Source organism: Podarcis muralis, chromosome 2 (assembly GCF_964188315.1).
Source record: "Podarcis muralis chromosome 2, rPodMur119.hap1.1, whole genome shotgun sequence".
Taxonomy (NCBI): Eukaryota; Metazoa; Chordata; class Lepidosauria; order Squamata; family Lacertidae; genus Podarcis; species Podarcis muralis.
This window is the reverse complement of record NC_135656.1, coordinates 67,197,425-67,215,284: the sequence shown is the minus strand read 5'-3', so window position 1 is coordinate 67,215,284 and position 17,860 is coordinate 67,197,425. Positions and strand designations below refer to the sequence as shown.

The window sequence follows — 17,860 nt, the reverse complement described above, 5'->3', positions numbered from 1 at the left end:
TCTGTTGTGATTACAGACAAATGCTATGAAATATAGCCATCTAATTCATACAGTACCTCCTGCATGCAGTTCCATATTCAAAGAGGACTCGGCAGAAAATGTGTGTGCAAACTCTTTGTCATATAGTTCAGTAGAAGAGTGCCAAAAACTACCTATCAAGAATAAATACAATGACCAAACCAGATTGCTGCAATGCTGTTGTTTTATTGACAAAAAAATCTGGAAAATAGTAATAACAAGCAGTTATTAACTCTGTGCATCTTCATCAGAGAAAGCCAGGAAGACCACTCCTAAATTCTTCAGCAAAAAAATTATGCATGTTCAACACTCTCAGCAAATTCCAGCCTTCTTAATTTTGACTTGTACATTCTTTTGCCTGCAAAAAAAGGTATAAAACATACTGAATAGTATCTTTCATTTCCCAGGTCAAAGTTGAGATGTTGCCAAATCATGCCTTGTGAGAATCGGAGCATATGTATTTCAGATAGGCATTGCTAGACTAATGCATTTGTGCAATAATATGTTTTGACACCTGCTAGTGTTCAGGGCATGGACAACTTAAAAGAGATAGAATTTTACAATTTGGGCAGGATCTCACTTGCCAAGTCCTCATGAAAATTCACCATCATTTGCATGCAAGTTATGCATACGTCCCCCTCCCCACACACTTTGGAGCTAGAGAACTGCATTTCAAAATTCAGAGTACTGTGGCTTTCCACAGGAGAACTGTGTTTCCACTTTTGGTTTTTGAGAAATTCAAATAAGGTAGATTCACCTAAAATGTCAACAAAACCAACTTTCTCCCCCATCCTTATCCTTATTACTCAACATACAAATTCCTGTTGAAGTATAAATACTGAAAGTGACATATGCACAGGCATACATGGAGCTACTGCCTGCACAGTCTCTGAAACAGTGAAAAGGCTCTTAAGGGAGACTTTCACTTTCTCTGTGTCAAATAAGGCCTGCCAACTGACCGGAAAAAATGAACTTGTTCCTTCAAGAGCAGCTATATGTTCAGAATTCACTAGATGAAATTCACATTCTTGAGAAACAGGGAAGGGGAGATATTGATTTGCTAAGGTGCCTTTCCATTCATGGAATGAGTCCTTCTGCAGATAGAAGGGATTTGGATTTCGTTCCTGCTAATTCAGGGATGGAGAATACATGGCCCTCCAAATGTTATTGGACTCCATCTCCCATCAACCTCAGTCACCATGGCCAATGGCCAGGGATGATGGGAAGTGTCATCCAATAACATCTGGAGAGCCACTCAATCCTTGTTCTAATAGAAAGAGGGAGACTGTTTTTGTTGATTCCCGCACCTTTGCACTTCCTGAGTCACCTTCCATACTGCTTTGGAATCTCTCACAACCAGCCATGCAGATGTGCAGCAGGAGAAGGGAGTGCAAATTTTCAGAAAGTGAGTGTGGAACGTGAAAATTGGGTTTGTAGGTGCCAGCAATACCCTTTCTACTGGGCAGAACCCCAGCTTATTGTCACATGCTAATGTTGTTTCCTTCTCACAGAGAGCTGCCCTTAACAAAGCACAGTTCCCAGGATTCTTTGAAGAGCAAGTCCTCTGCTATAAATATGTGTTCGATATGCATTAAATGTATGGGGTGGATCTGCCTCTGATGTTGGAACAAGCTCCCTTCAATCTCCTATTCTGTTCCTCACGATGCTTCTTCAGAACTATTGTTTCCATCTTGCTGTTGGGACTAAAAATACTAGGAGAACCTAGCCCAGAGACGGAAGGAAGGAGAAGTACCAACAAGAGAAGAATGGCAGACAAAACTGATGGAGTGTGCAGAGATGGTGAAACTGACGGGGAAGATCAGAAACCAGGAAGATCAATTATTTTTAAAAGACTGGAGTAAATTCTTAATTTATTTAAAAGACAGTTAAACAGTTACAATCATTGGCAGGGATGTAATGACACTTGTAATGTGGAATTAAATATGGTAACTATAGATATCTAACAGATGGATAAAGGAAAAGGATGCAGAAAACTTAAATCTTAAATATGGAACCCATAGAGGGAGGGAAGGCGGTCCGAAGGTTCAAAAGAACCTTTTATTTTGATGTTTGAAATGGTTAAAGTTAAAATGTATAAAATCATGTAAAACCAATACAAAATGTTATATAAAAAAGTACTACAAGAACCTAAGTGAATTAGGCTGTATCTGCCATCAGGCTACATTGGCCAGATAGCCCACCTTTCAGCAGAACCCATTTAAAGAGGATAATCCAGCACCCCTCCATATACCAGAGCAAGTAGCAATTTAAAGTATTTGAATTACTTTATGACTGATATATATGTTGCTGCTCTGTTCTGGAGTGTGGGTGTGGGTAATCTTTATGATGTGAGCGTTGTACCTCTTAAGGAAAGCTTCTGTTCACAGGAGGGGTGACCACACAGATTGAAAGGAGGGATTTGAAGGTATCTCACTTACTATTTCTTTCCCTGTGGGACCGACTGGCACTCCTATCTACTTAAGAGGCTTGAAAGATGGCCAAAGGCCTAAAGAAAACAGGTTCCCTTGAAGAAACTAAGGGGTAAAGGAAAAACAGATACTTACTGATTTGTACTGCACAAGGTACACTCATTGGGATAGGTCACTTGGTCAGTGCCACAGACGGGATCAAAATTTTTAGGGCATCCTGGTGTTTCATAACCTTCACAGGCTGGCTGTAGAATAAAAGCTGTACAGTTCAGTATCTGGAACAGCAACAATCTTTTAAATTTATATTCCTCAAAGTTGGTGCAAGACATTTTGCTTACTTGAGACACAGTGACAAAGGGTGCCTCTCTCCCCAAGTTAAGCCATAGTACCCATGAACAGTACCTGAGGCAAGAAAATCCTCACAACCACCTTCTCCCTTTCTCGCAGTAAAAATCCAAGAACAATACATTTGCTCCCATTTCATGACACCCAAAATCAACTGCCCGAGGCAGTTGCCTCACGCTGCCTAATGGTAGAGCTGGTCCTAGTATTCTTTAATAGAGGATGATATTGAAGAACGAAGATACTGGAGAATGAAGGTTAAGTTGAGGAAGCAGAGTGAAGAATGGCATAGAAATTTAGACATTGGCGTGATAGCTACCGAAGCATTGTATGCTATGGCATTTGTTTCCTAGTAAAAGCTGCTGCCCTTTGCAGTTATCAATCCCAGTTTGTTTGGCAAGAGTTTCTTTACTGCAGCCTTCCTCAACCTGTTACCGTCAAGATAATGTTGGACCTCAACTCTCATCAGCCCCAGCCAACATGCTTAGTAAAATATCTGTGTAGCTAGTTTATAGCAGCAGTGGGGAATATTTTTCCACTCATAGGACCATATTCATTAATGGGGGGTGCATGCTAGGGGTGCGTAGGGCCAGAGGTAAAAGTGAGCAGGGCAATGGATGAGACTCTTGCATCTGTGCAGTTGAATAATTCCCAAATATGATAAGGGTTCCTGGGCATATTCTGGGGATGGGCCTAGAGTGAGTCCTGGGGGCCAGATATAAAGGCCTGGGGGCCACATCCAACCCCAGGTCTTAGGTTCCCCACTCCTGGTTTATTGGTAAGGAAATACACAGAGAAACGTAGCTAGGTGATTTCAGTGCACTCCTCTCGAAGGCAACGACAGAAGGTTTGGGTTGCCTGAATTTCAGCTCAGTACCCAGGGCAGCCATTTTGTGCTGGCATCCATGACTCTTTTATCAATGTATGTGTACCAGCACCTCATTTTCTACCCAAAAAAGGGGGGAAGCACTGTCAGTACCTGACACATTGTATTGTTCTGACTTCTTTTATGTGGCAATAGTGCATTTGCCATATATCGGCGGGGTAAAATTTCACCAAAGCAGGATGCACTGCACTTAAATAATCAAGACAACATTACCTCTCTTGCCTCACCGTTGCCACCATCAGTTTCTGCGTTGCCTAACAATGTGAGAAAAAACATTATTGATTAGAAATCCACTCTACTTCTAGCAGAGCCTATAACCTCGGCTGGTTGTGTTAAAGCTGCATCAAATCAGTCTAATTTTTTTAAACAACAACAACATTTAAACATTTAACAAAAATACATTCATTTGACAAGAGTACATATTTCAATCTAGGGGAACGTGACCTGTTCGGTCACACTGGGTGTGGAGCTTTTGGGGGTGCTGCAGCAGATGCCATGATATGAAGTTCAATGCAAAGCGAGAGGCAAGGGGGCAGATTTTGGCTTCACACAGGATGCCACTGAAATTTGAGATGTCAAGGTCTGCTGCTGCATATTTAGACCTTAAAAATAGAATAATATATAAATCTTGGATTTTTAAAAAAGAACATTTAATTTTGACTACTATATACATTTTGGTGAAGCAATTTCCTGTGATATACAGTGGTACCTCGGGTTAAGTACTTAATTTGTTCCGGAGGTCCGTACTTAACCTGAAACTGTTCTTAACCTGAAGCACAACTTTTGCTAATGGGGCCTCCCACTGCCGCCGCGTCGCCAGAGCACGATTTCTGCTCTCATCCTGAAGCAAAGTTCTTAACCTGAAGCACTATTTCTGGGTTAGCGGAGTCTGTAACCTGAAGCGTATGTAACCCGAGGTACCTCTGTAATGCATTTTTGTATGTTATTTTCACTAATGCACTTCCTTTAATGGAAACTACCATAGTGTATGAATTTTATACACACCTGGCTGGAGAACTGCAATACAAAATCTGGAGAAGATCTAATATGTAGATCTGGTTCCTTTTTAGTTCTCATCAAAGTCACTCAAATACCTTTCCTCTCTGTTCTGTTTTCCCTCAGCCTCAAAATGAGACTCTATCCCATCATAGAGGTGCATGTTTTCATATACTCTCCTTTGTCAGAAGTGTATAGGAAATCGACTGAACAATTATACTGGGAATTTTAGCATCTGCAAGGAAAAAGACGTGAATTCTATGTAGCCCTTACCTGAGGAACAGAAGATCCCCACTGCAAGGAGAAGGAATATGCTAGTTACTCTCATTGTAGAGCTGCTTATTGACGTTAAAAGAATAATCCTTTTGAAGAAGCTATGTCTCAAGATTCCAGAAGAAACTTTTTTATATGACCTGTTTCTGGCACCTCAGACTCCCCCTCCTCCTTGACGTCATTGTCCAAACAAGCGTGTGCTATGGGAAAGGTATTTTTGAAGGGAAAGAGGGCGGTGAAGTAATAGCCAACACAGTACAAACCACATGAGATAATTTGTCCGGGTGGGTTCAAAGATCTGTGTTGTCACAGAACTAGATGCTAGAAATCATGAATGCCAGGACACTTTAAGGAGCATATTCATATACAAGCTGTCACTTTTGAATGCCACAATAAGTAATTCAGACTATTATCTGTTGACTCTGCTTCATATCTCTAGCCTTGCCATAAACATATGCTGTAAGATTGAAAGGAACTATATTTTACTGCTCTATTTTATTGTCAACAGTTTATATGGCAGCTTTCTATTGACTCACCCAAGGCCATATTAAAACAGAAACAAATGACTAACAGCATTGGCAAGATTAAATATTAAAAGTTCTGATAACTGTGACAAGCCAAGGTGTTCTTTGACATGTTTACTGTATTTCCGTGGGCAGAGAGAATGCTCTTCTCAGGGCCAGTACCACCATGAGACAACCTGCTCAGGTGGCAGGTGCAAAAGGCCCAAGGAGCGAGCAGAGCTGTGTGTGACATTTGGCCTTCTCTTTGGCCCCTAATTTAGCCTACTGCCCTCAGATGCAGTGGGAGGTGCTGTCCCATTACAAGTGTTGAAAAAAGTGTTTCTCAAACCTGGGTCCTCAGCTGTTCTTGGACTACAACTCCCATCACCCCTAGCTAGCAGGACCAGGGGTTAGGGATAATGGGAGTTGTAGTCCATGAACAGCTGGGAACCCAAGTTTGAGAAATACTGATAGGCCCCACCATCACAATACATTTAAAGCACTATCATACTACTTTACACAGTCACAGCTTCCCCCAAAGAATTCTGGGAACTGTAGTTTGTTAAGCATGCCCCGAGTTGTTAGGAAACACCTATTCCTCCCAGGGAGCTACAATTCTCTAAGTGGTTTAGCAGTCAATTCCTCTTCCCTAAGGAGTCTGTGAGGGGAATAGGGGTCTCCTAACAACTTCCACACCCTTCCTTCACTTCCCACGATTCCTTGAGGGGAGCCATGACTATTTGAAGTAGACATAATAGTGCTTTAAATGTATGGTGCACATGAGATCTCAGTTTCAGCCTGGTGGACTTTGGAACATGGAAGGGGTGGTGGTGCTGGGAAGGTGCCATTTTGTCCTTTGCCTCAGGCAGCAAAAGATCTTGGGCTGTCTCTTTTCAAAGCTTCAGACATTACCGCACAGGAGTGTCTGGCCTGCAAAGGGAACATAGGGTGTCATTGATCTTTTGTTGCACTGTGTGAAGCAGCCTTTGTTATCATGTGGCATTCTTCCTTGATGGAGGCAGCTTGGGATGCCATGAGAGAGCCAAGAGGGAAGCATAGACCAAGAGGAAAATATTTTGCGTTTTCCAAAGTATGACTTGAGCATACAAATGGAGAACACATCCAAGGCTGCTAAGGACAGGAATGATTGAATATGGTTGAACAAGTATGAGAATATCCAAGAAACATATCAAGCCAGCAAGTGAAAAAGAATTGAGAAACAGAAGAAGAAACAGAAGGGTTGCAAGCCAACTGCTTTGCCAAGGCCAAATGATGCAGTCCAGATAAGAAGGAGGGTCTTTGTGCTCCACTGAAAGACCCCCAAAGAAAGGGGCAAAACACACTTCCCTAGGCAAGATTTCCAAAGCTAAGCAGAAGAGAGAAAAAGACATCTCCCATTTTTCCAAACAAAGGTGGGATTGGGACCATTAAATGGGCCTCTGCGAATGGTAATGACAAGAAGGCTTATATGGGAAGAAACAGTCCTTCAGATATCCTTTCCATCACTGACACTTTGAATTGGGCCCAGAAACACGTAGGGAGGAGATGTGGTTGTTGCAGCAGTAGAAGTGGCACACTCCTGATACGAGCTCCATCTGAAGTTTCAGAACACTTTTCAAATACAGGACAATTGTAGTGAAGTAGTAGTTTCAATAAATAAACAAATCCATTGCTTTTTATAGGAAAAAGTCTCAAAGCAGCTTATAACAAGTTAAGAACGCAAAGATGTGGTAGAATAACCAAATAATGGCTTAGGCATCTATCACCAGGGCTAGATCTACCTTCCCCAGAAACAGGCATAACTAGACCTAGACTAAGCTAGGCAAAGGCACTTTTTGCCATGGCTATCATCCAGGGTTAAAGTTGGGTCTAGGACCCTAGACCAGGGGTCAGCAACCTTTTTCAGCCATGGGCTGGTCCACTGTCCCTCAGACCATGTGGTGGGCCGGACTATATTTTGAAAAGAAATATGAACGAATTCCTATGCGCCACAAATAACCCAGAGATGCATTTTAAATAAAAGCATACATTCTACTCATGTAAAAACACCAGGCAGGCCCCACAAATAACCCAGAGATGCATTTTAAATAAAAGGACACATTCTACTCATGTAAAAACAGGCTGATTCCTGGACCGTCCGTGGGTCGGATTGAGAAGGAGATTGGGCCGCATCCAGCCTGCGGGCCTTAGGTTGCCTACCCCTGCCCTAGAGTATGGACCTGTGTTTTCAAAGGGGTTGCTGAGCCACCCAGCACAGGCTAAACCACCTGTTTATAGACTGTGTATCCTCTGGAATAAGTTTCAGTTGATTAGCCCTCCTCCAGCTCCTTATTGATTCCATACACTGGCTCAGAATGCCCACAGCTTCTCTGAACTAGATGGGAAAGAAATATAGACTTGGGTGTCATTCACCTATCAGTCATGGGGGAGAAAATGGATCAAGTGAACCTCTGAATTCACACTTTCAGAAACAAGCTTGTTTTCTCCTGCTCTAGAGGGTAGGACTTAAACCAATGGAACTGCACAGATCGATGCAGCAAGTGGTAGACCCTGGCAATTCTGGAATTGCCCCTTCAAGAAACTCTGGAAGCAGCATTAAACAATGTGTCCAAGTCCCATCGTGCCCAGGCAATGCAGACTCCTCCTTTCCAGTTTCCAGAGTAGGTCATTAGCTAGGGTTACCCAACCTATCCTTGTCACCAAGGATGAAGCCAGGCTGAAATGAATCCAGATGAGCTGAGAGGCTGCAACCATCAAGAAGTAGCCAGAACCAGGGCCTCTACAAAATAGGGGCTTATGAAGTGTAATCTAGAGTGTGTCATGGTATAGAAAGGACAGGCTAAAATTATTCACAAAGAGCAGGGGCAAATAGATCAAAAGCACACTGGGCCATATAGAATTGTCAAAGGCATTTCACTGATTTTACAATATTCAATCTTGAACTAGTTGCTATAAGACACAAATCATGCATAGACATTTGTAACGAATGCTTAACCACATAAGAACATAAGCAGATCCCAGCTGGATTGGGGCAAGGGCTCCTCATAGTCTGGTATCTGCTCTCACTATGGCCAACAAAATGCATATGGGGCACCCACAAGCAAGACAAGACCTGAGTCCAGCAGCCCTTGCAGAGGTATTTGGCTTTGTCAACACGGCAGAGATACCACCTGCACATTTCACAGGGCAAAATTTGGAACAGGTAAGATGTAGGCAGAAGGTGGGCAGCCTATAATCCCGGTATAACTCGATTAGTTTATGAAAGTTGGCAAGAGATAAATGTGTCGGTTTGCAGCAGCCACCTAATAATCAAACACCCTATACAAATATTTGCCACCAGGTGTCATGTTATCAGCAGCTTAGCATCTAGAAAGGCTTCGTTCCCTTCCCTTTTTATTTACTATGCACCTGTGAAGTCCCTGTGAGTCCAATATAGGTGCAAGACTTGACAATAACACTTTGTTCTTCCTTTGAGTCTCGCCTTTCTGCATTCCCACCTGTCTTGTAGCTCTACCAGCATTTTAATCAATTTGGTCTAACTACATGGAAAAAGACATGGCAGGCATTTGTCTAGGGAATATTACAACACTTTCATTGTTGCTGTTTTTTAAAAAACCTTTTAGGTGTGCACACGAGGCGGCCAGGTCAGGGAATTAGGATTGCCAATTAGGATAAATGTCAGATTGTAGGATCAGGTCCTGGCGTCTCCAGTTAAAAGGGTCTTAGGATACAGGGGTGGGAAAGATCTAAGGCTTTGAAAGATGCTGTCACTCACAGTGTAAATATTCCTATGCTAGATGGACTAGTGGCTTGACTATAAGGTATAAAACATTATAAGATAGGTTTGTATGAAAGAATAAAGTGAGGATAGTAGAACACACTTATTCTGAAAATTATCGAACATAAAGTTTCATATTCAAAAACCTTGCTTGACAGTAATCCTATTGCTATTATTAATAATGAATATTTTCTTTTTAAAAGTTGGAAACTCCACTTTTGACTAGTTCTGAAACATTATTTGGCTAACAGTATATCTGTGCTGTCTCATCCATGCAACAGGATCATGTTGGTTGGCTAATCAGTTAATTAGCTTTCCTACAGCCCTTTGATTTCTCTCTCATGAATCCCTAGAGAAGTGGAGATCAAAGCGTTAACAACAGGTGCTTGGGAAGACAAGACAGTTATTCTTAATTAGCTGAGCACAGAGCCATAATTGCTAAATTCAATTAGTGAAAGTGTTTGCAGAAAGGGGGTGTGCTCTGAAGCACAAAAGAGTGACTTAATTCTGCACTGAATTGTCACAGGGTTCAGCTTTCAGTGCTAAAATAATTGCTGTTCAGTGTTCACAGATGCTGCTTCAATTCAATTCATTAAAAAAAAAGTTTCCTTCCTCCTGGAACTAGTGAGGTCATCACCATGTCACCAGTTTGGTTTGGCTGGGTAATGTCGTCACTGAATACAAATGAATGAGGTAATTGCCCACAAGATCAGATTGCTGTCATCACCTGGTCCAAACATGATTGGTTGATAGCCTTTAGCAGTCAGCAGAGTGGGCGGAGCTGCATTACTATCCTAGCTTCCCAATGCCATATCTTGTTGCAAGTGACCAAGAGGTGGAGGAGCAAGGTGGTGGGGAGCTTGGTGTGGTGGGTTCAGCATCAGATACCACGGTGCCCAAATGGCACCGTGGTTTAAACCACTGAGCCTCTTGGGCTTGCTGATCAGAAGGTCAGCGGTTCAAATCCCCGCAATGGGGTGAACTCCCATTGGCTCAGTCCCAGCACCTGCCAACCTAGCAGTTTGAAAGCATGCCAGTGCAAGTAGATGAATAGGTACCACTGCGGTGGGAAGGTAAATGGTGTTTCCGTGGGCTCTGGTTTCTGTCATGGTGTTCTGTTGCACCAGAATCGGTTTAGTCATGCTGGCCACATGACCCGGAAAACTGTCTGTGAACAAACACTGGCTCCCTTGGCCTGAAAGTGAGATGAGCGCCACAACCCCATTGTTGCCTTTGACTGGACTTAACTGTCCAGGGGTCCCTTATCTTTACCTTGCTTGTAGGATGGAGGAGGCTGTTTTAAAAATAAACAAATAAAAGCAGGAGGTAATCGTGCTGCAAACAGCGTTTAGAAAGGGCAGAGTTCCAAAGAAAGTGTGGTCATGGGGGGAGGAGAGAGCATACTGAACCTGGAAGGATGGTGGTGCATGGCAGTACCTGGGGGGGGGGGCATGAATAAAACAAGGCAATATATTTCACCGGGCGTGTCTTTGTGCCCCACTTTTGCAGCCAAGAAGCCTATATTAAATAGGAGGTAGTGTGTCCAGCCTTAAGCACACAGTCATTTAAATGAATGACTATTTATGCATTTACATTGAGTGTTTACCAGCCAAATGAGATTACATGCCAATTTAGGAATGGAAGCATCATGTATTTACTGTACAGCACTTAACAGCCGGTGCAAAGTAATTGCTCTGAGTGAGGATTGATTTCAGAGAGGCCTCCTGGGATGCTGCTTGCTTGAAATGAAATAAAGCATACCGAGTCAGAGAAAGAATGTGGGATTGTTCAGTACTCCAGCCTGCCTTTTTGTGTTATGGTATGAAAATAAGTTCAAAGAGTATCTTATAGGAAGGGAAAACAAGAGCAATGGTCCAGTGATCTATTCTTCACTAATTGATCTCATGTGCTTAAATGTTTGCTAAATCTTGGTCGCAACAGAGATGGGAGAAGAGCTTCAGTAGCCAACTGTGACCTGTTTTCAGACACTTTGCTAATAAAATAATTAGTTTTTCTCCTGACTTGGACCCTTTCAGCATAGGTTCTTTGGATATGCCCTCGGGAACAGTTTCCCCTGTTTCGATGGGTGCATTTCAGTTTGTGCATCTGAAGGAATACTCCCCACTTTTTGTCATTTTAAGTGCACACCGTAGACACTTGACAACTGAAGCTTTACATAGCATTTTCGACATCACAAATAAGCTTCAGAGACTGGATTAGAAGGAACAAGATTTTCTTAGCACTGTGCTGCTAGTAACCTATATATAAAACTGGAACTAGTCAGAGTTTCTTCATTTCATTTCCCTGCTGGTGTCACTCAGAATTGTGTGAGGTGTATTGGTTGTTAGGGAAGTGATAGTACTTCTGGTGTTCCTTCTGGGGTAGTTCATCCACCTTTGGTCCCTACCTTGCACCTGTGGCTCCTAGAAGCTATCAGCATGTGACAGTGGCCACACGGGAATGGCTTTGACTGGCCAGCTAAACCAGGTGAGGTAGCCAATGGGTCTCAAACCCTCAGTGAGACAGGGACTTCTTCTGCATGCAAAGACAGACTCCGGTGGATTAAGCAGATGAAACCAATAGTGGTTCAATAGTCAAGAAGATGGTTTCTGCAAGGGCTATAGAGGGATATGAGGGGCCTGCCAACCTGGGAAGTTAGCCCATGTAGGAGAAGGAAAACTCTGATCCTAAACTCCTTGCAGGACATCTTTGGGAGAAGAAAAGGCTAGGAAGTGGAGTCCCAAAATCAGTTGGGTGACACCACCTTCTGACTGTTAGGATATTTCCGTTCCACCTTAAAAAGGGAGCAGGCTTTGAGAGTCACAGAGTCTGCGCATGTCCTAATCACGGGATGTTTATGTTTGCTGTTTCCTTTCAATTTCAGTCGGTCGGAGTCACTGACTCAGAACGGTCATGTTTTTCCTTTGTTCTGTTCAACGCTAAATAAACTGTAAATATACTCTCCTGCTGTGCATCTTTTGCTGTGTGGAGTCTGCTGAAAGAGTGTGCACCAGCCTAGGAATGTGGATCCAAAGGCTTCGTGTCGCTAAATGATACTGCGTGACTGCGTGACTACGGGAGGCAGATGGATGTCCGGCAGCCGGCTTGGGGCCAGATGGACGTTATCTCCCTGGCAGTATCCCAACAACAAGGTTTCGGGCCCAGATTCACAGCACCTACAGGAGAGTAAAGCTGCAACAGACTGCGTTTGAGAGGTATGTGAAAAGCGAAAGCAGCGAGAGCGGAGGCTTTTCTGTTTACCTCAACAAGGAGCCTTTGAACTCCGGCAAGGCTTAATTGGCCTGGGAGCCAAGCCAGGGAGTTCGTGATTAATGGGCTGCCGAGATAATAAGTCTTTGAAGGCATAAAGACTTGGGCTCACGTAAAGACCTGAGATGGATCTTTTACAATCCTCAGAAGTAGCTCCGTGTCCACCGAAGCTAAATGGCCACAACTATCAGACCTGGGCAAAATGGTGTGAGAGTTTGCTGCGTCAGTTTAGGGTGTGGCATACCGTGAGTGAGGCCCCCCCAGTTCCTCTGACAGAGAGATGGAAAGCCGATGATTCGAAGGCGATTGACGTAATAGTCTTATCCGTATCTCTTGAGGAAATTAAGACGCTGGCTGGCAACACCACTGCACGTGGAATGTGGTATGCTTTGATGAAAGCTCACAACTCAGTTGTCCCAGCCCAGAGTTTGACTGCATCGGAGGTCCAAGCTGTTTCCCAGAATGCGAGTGTATGCAGGGATGCTGAGGGCACCGGTTGCAAGCTGCAGGGGGAGCAGACTGTGATGTCATCCCAGGCAGCATTCCAGCCTCCAGGGGGAGCCAAGGAGTCGGCAGCTGAGAGCTCTGTTTCTCGTGAGAACCAAGGTCATCGCCTTTGCAGAGGCCGGAAAGGCAAAGGTAAACAGGCGTCTGCAGATGGCCCGAAGCAGAAGGGGGGTGAAGAGCCCACGCCAGTGGAAAACAAGGCTTTGTTAGCTGGCACTGCTTCACCAAAGGCTAAAGGCACGTCTGCTGACCAGAAGCAGGGGGGCAAGCTGCAAAAGCCCACGCCAGTGGAAGACAAGGTTATGTCTGCTGGCACAGCTTCACCAAAGGCTAAAGGCACGTCTGCTGGCCAGGAGCAGCAGGGGGGCAAGCTGCAAAAGCCCAAGCAAGTGGAAAACAAGGGTTTGCTTGCTGTGAAGGCTGCTCCAACAGCCAAAGGCAGCTTTGTTGTTGATTCGGGCTGTACCCGCCACATCTCAAAGGATCGGCACCTCTTTATCTCCTTCAAGCCTCAGGAAGGTGAGATCCACCTGGCTGATGGAAGGACGTTGCAAATTGCAGGAGAAGGGACTGTGAAACTTGCAAGTTTGCATACAACCATCAGTAATGTTCTGTATGTTCCTGGAGCTGCAAGCAATTTGTTGAGCGTCCCGCAGCTTACTGGACGTGGTTTTCAGATTTCCTTCAAGAGGAGCATCTGTGTCATCAGTAAAGGCAAAGAGGACTATTTGCATGCAAAGTTTGTGGATGGTTTGTTCCATATAACTTATGATGACACTGCTGTTGTATCTAATGCTGATTCTTGTTGTGTTGCACAAACTAACAAAGTTCTTCATGCAGGTTGCATTCATGAAGCGCATCGAAGGTTTGGTCACCTCTCTTGGAAGGCACTGGCTAAGATGCCAGAGGTGGTTGAGGGTTTGAACATCAAACCCTGTAAATATCACATGAAATGTGTATCTTGTGCTGAGAACAAGGTGAAGGTTGCTCCAAAAGGCAAAGAGTCTAGCAGGCAGGCTTCCAAGCCCTACCAACTAATGCACGCAGACCTGGTTGGGCCACTTACGCCCTCTTTAGGAGGAGCAAGGTTCTTCATGGTTCTAATTGATTCTTTTTCTAGGTACATTCATGTGTTTTTGCTCGAACAGAAATCGCAAGCGTTTCCGAAGTTTAAGGCATTCTGTGCTTGGTTGGAGAATGCTCACGGTAAACGTATTTCCTGTCTTTTTACCGATCGGGGCGGGGAATTCACTTCTCAGCAGTTTGAAGCTTTCCTGACTGAGAAGGGAATCCAGCATGACATGTCAACCCCCAGATCGCCATGGATGAATGGGCTTGCGGAGAGAGCAAATCAAACATTGCTGCAAGGAATGAAAACCTTGTTGCATGATGCCAATCTCCCTGATAAGTTTTGGGGGGAGGCTTTGGGGAATCTGGTTTACTCTGTTAATCGCAGATTGTCATCACCCATTGGTTGTACCCCCTATGAGAAGATGTTTGGCAAGAAACCCAACACCAAACACATGAGAATTTTTGGTTCTGACATGTGGGTACACACCCCACAAACCAACAAGCTTGGGAAGCGTGGGGCACATGGTTTGTTCATGGGGTACGAAAAAGGTGCATACAGGGTATGGATGACTAACTCTAAGTCCATTAAGTTCACAAGGAGTGTTGAGTACAATCCTAAGTGGGGGGAAAATGTGGGAATTTTCCAGAGTTACCCAGAGGAGGATGAAGGTGATGTCAAGCAAGCAGCTAAAACTGAGGAAGCTGCTGAGGATGATGATGATGAGGATGGTGATGATGATGATGATGATCAGAGTTCGGATTCCAGTTCAGTGGGCGGCGCTGCTGCTGATGTCAGTGAGAGTGATGACACAGCAGACTACAAGAGTGCAAAGGCCTCAGTCAGACCATCTGATGCGTCTGACAATGAACTGGAAGAACCACTGTTCACCATTGGTCACTTTTCTCCTAAGAAAGAGGAGATGAGTCCAGAAGACTTGCGTCTAGTACGTAGGTCTGAAAGGGCGACCAAAGGCAGACCTCCAAAGAGATTTGCTGATGAGTTTGCTAAGACTGCAACTGCTGTTCTTAGTAGCTCAGAGAAGGTGTGGGAACCTTCAAGCTTCAAAGAGGTTCAGGAGTTAACCTCTAAAGATGCTGAGCCTTGGCTTAATGCCATGAAGGCTGAAGTTGATTCCTTGAACAGGAACCAAACTTGGGAGCTGGTACCGGTAGTCCCAGGAATGAGACTGGTTGGCAGCAAATGGGTCTTCAAGGCCAAGACAGACCAGAATGGCAAGGTAGTCAGACACAAAGCCAGATTGGTTGCCAGAGGTTTTTCACAGGTACCAGGACAGGATTACCACGAGACCTACTCTCCCACTGTCAAATATGAGAGCATTCGGCTGATGCTCAAGATTGCTGCGGAGGAGAAACTGCATGTTTCCCATCATGACATTAATACAGCTTTTTTGTATGGGATTTTGAATGAGGAGCTGTTTATGCTTCCACCTGACGGGATGGAGATACAGAAGGGAATGGTCTGTAAACTGCGGAAATCCTTATATGGTCTCAAGCAGAGTGCTAGGTGTTGGAACACAAAACTCACTGAAACGTTGCTTTCTCTAGGTTTTCACCAGGGCAAAGCTGATCCATGTGTGTTTGTCAAGGAGGAGGGGCAAAACAAACTGTATTGTTTATGTTTTGTTGATGATCTTCTGATGTTTTGGAAGAATCAGGCTTTCTACCAAAGCACCCTAGCTCAACTGAAGGAGCACTTTGACATGAAGGATCTTGGTGAGGTATCCAACTATCTTTCTCTGCAGGTGGAGAGGGACCAAGCAGGTAATTTTCTGGTACACCAAACACAGAAAATTGCTGATGTATTAACCAGGTTGAATTTGGTTGATGCAAACCCAGCAGACACACCGATGGTGACAGGTTACCAGGTAGATAGTACTGCTGAAGCGTTTTCTGACACAACGCTATACAGATGCGTTCTAGGCAAGCTGAATTTCATTGCCAGATGTTCAAGACCTGACATTGCTGTAAGCTGTAATCTGCTTAGCAGACATGCCAACAATCCTACGGTTCAGGATTGGAAAGCTCTGAAGCGCATAGCCCGCTATTTGAAAGGGACTATGCACTACAGGCTGAGGTTCACCAGTCAGAAGACTGGAGGTCTTGAAATCTTTGCAGATGCAAGTTTTGGAAGTGACACCACAGATGGTACAAGCACTTCTGGAGTATGCTACATGTACAACCACTGCCTGTTTGACTGGTTGTGCAAGAAGCAAACAACAGTGAGCCTAAGTTCCTGTGAAGCAGAACTCAATGCTCTGTCATTTTCACTCATGGATTGTGAATGGTTGATGCAACTGTTTAAGGACATCGGGGTTTCTGTGAAATGTCCTATACAAGTGTACCAAGACAATAGATCATGTTTGGCTTTGCTGAACTCTGAGAGTTGCAAGCAAAGAACCAAGTACTTGCAGATTAAGCTACATCGTGCAAGAGAGTGTATTCAGAAAGGACTGATTCGGGTGTCCTACATGGCAGGAAATGAAATTCCTGCTGATCTGTTGTCTAAGGTTGTTAACAAAGAACAACTTAAGGTTTACACACAGAGGTTGCAATTGGGTGAACCACAGGTACAACAGGTTACACGAAAAGGGGGAGGATGTTAGGATATTTCCGTTCCACCTTAAAAAGGGAGCAGGCTTTGAGAGTCACAGAGTCTGCGCATGTCCTAATCACGGGATGTTTATGTTTGCTGTTTCCTTTCAATTTCAGTCGGTCGGAGTCACTGACTCAGAACGGTCATGTTTTTCCTTTGTTCTGTTCAACGCTAAATAAACTGTAAATATACTCTCCTGCTGTGCATCTTTTGCTGTGTGGAGTCTGCTGAAAGAGTGTGCACCAGCCTAGGAATGTGGATCCAAAGGCTTCGTGTCGCTAAATGATACTGCGTGACTGCGTGACTACGGGAGGCAGATGGATGTCCGGCAGCCGGCTTGGGGCCAGATGGACGTTATCTCCCTGGCAGTATCCCAACACTGACAACTGCTGCAGCCAATCTGGTGCCAAACATATCACTCTCCTTTCCTTTGGACCATATCAGCAAGGCCAAGAGTGGGGCCTTGTTATCTGGGCAGCACAGGACCTCCATGCACACTGCCCAGTCTTTTCCTCCAGGGAGGTCACATCAGTGCTGCTAACACAGCAGCTTGACTTCACCCACCCACCCCACCGAGGCAGACTCCACTGTTTCTCAAGACAGACAGAGGCCAACAATAATCAGATCTTCCCTATTGGTGTCACCCAGAACTAATTCTCCCCATGCATTTAAATCGCTTTAGTTCCTGCTCACATCACATTTTACTGTTGGCATGTGATTATGCCAAGAAAGGGCTTGTGCAAGCAGGACAGAAGGAAATAATGGTGCACACTAGCTTCTCTTGTAAACAGGAGGTGGGTTTAACCTCATTACTTAAGCCTTCGGATGTATGCAAATGCCTTATACCAGGGGACACCAACCTGACTCCTAAAGGCACCAGTGTGCTTGCCAGCACTCCCTATATCATCTTAGTAAATATATGCTAAGAAATCCACAATGCATGAGAGACTACATTGAACTCACACACCCCTTAAGCATGCCCATATTTCATCAGATGCCAGGACTGGACATCTATCCTCCCTTTTGTTCTGAGCAGAAGCAAGGTGCAAAAAGGTGCAATGAACTTATCTTTATGAACGAGTGTGGCACTAGCTGATGTAGGCACCTCCCCAAGATGGAAGTGGCAAATGGCAGTGGCATACCTGCAACGTTTTGTGGTCCTGTCTCTGCTTT

At 44.3% G+C, this 17,860-nt stretch overlaps 1 protein-coding gene across 1 annotated transcript; it reads right to left on the bottom strand.

Moving 5' to 3' along the window:
• Positions 1-184: 184 nt before the first annotated feature.
• On the bottom strand, positions 185-5,103 carry LOC114591414 (trypsin inhibitor ClTI-1-like). The gene is made up of 4 exons (XM_028718391.2): positions 4,945-5,103; positions 3,889-3,929; positions 2,583-2,692; positions 185-376 (listed from the first exon to the last, which is right to left on the bottom strand). The coding sequence occupies exons 1-4, from the start codon at positions 4,997-4,999 to the stop codon at positions 331-333; spliced, it is 252 nt and encodes an 83-aa protein (XP_028574224.2). The 5' UTR covers positions 5,000-5,103; the 3' UTR covers positions 185-330.
• Between the last annotated feature and the right edge of the window lie 12,757 nt (positions 5,104-17,860).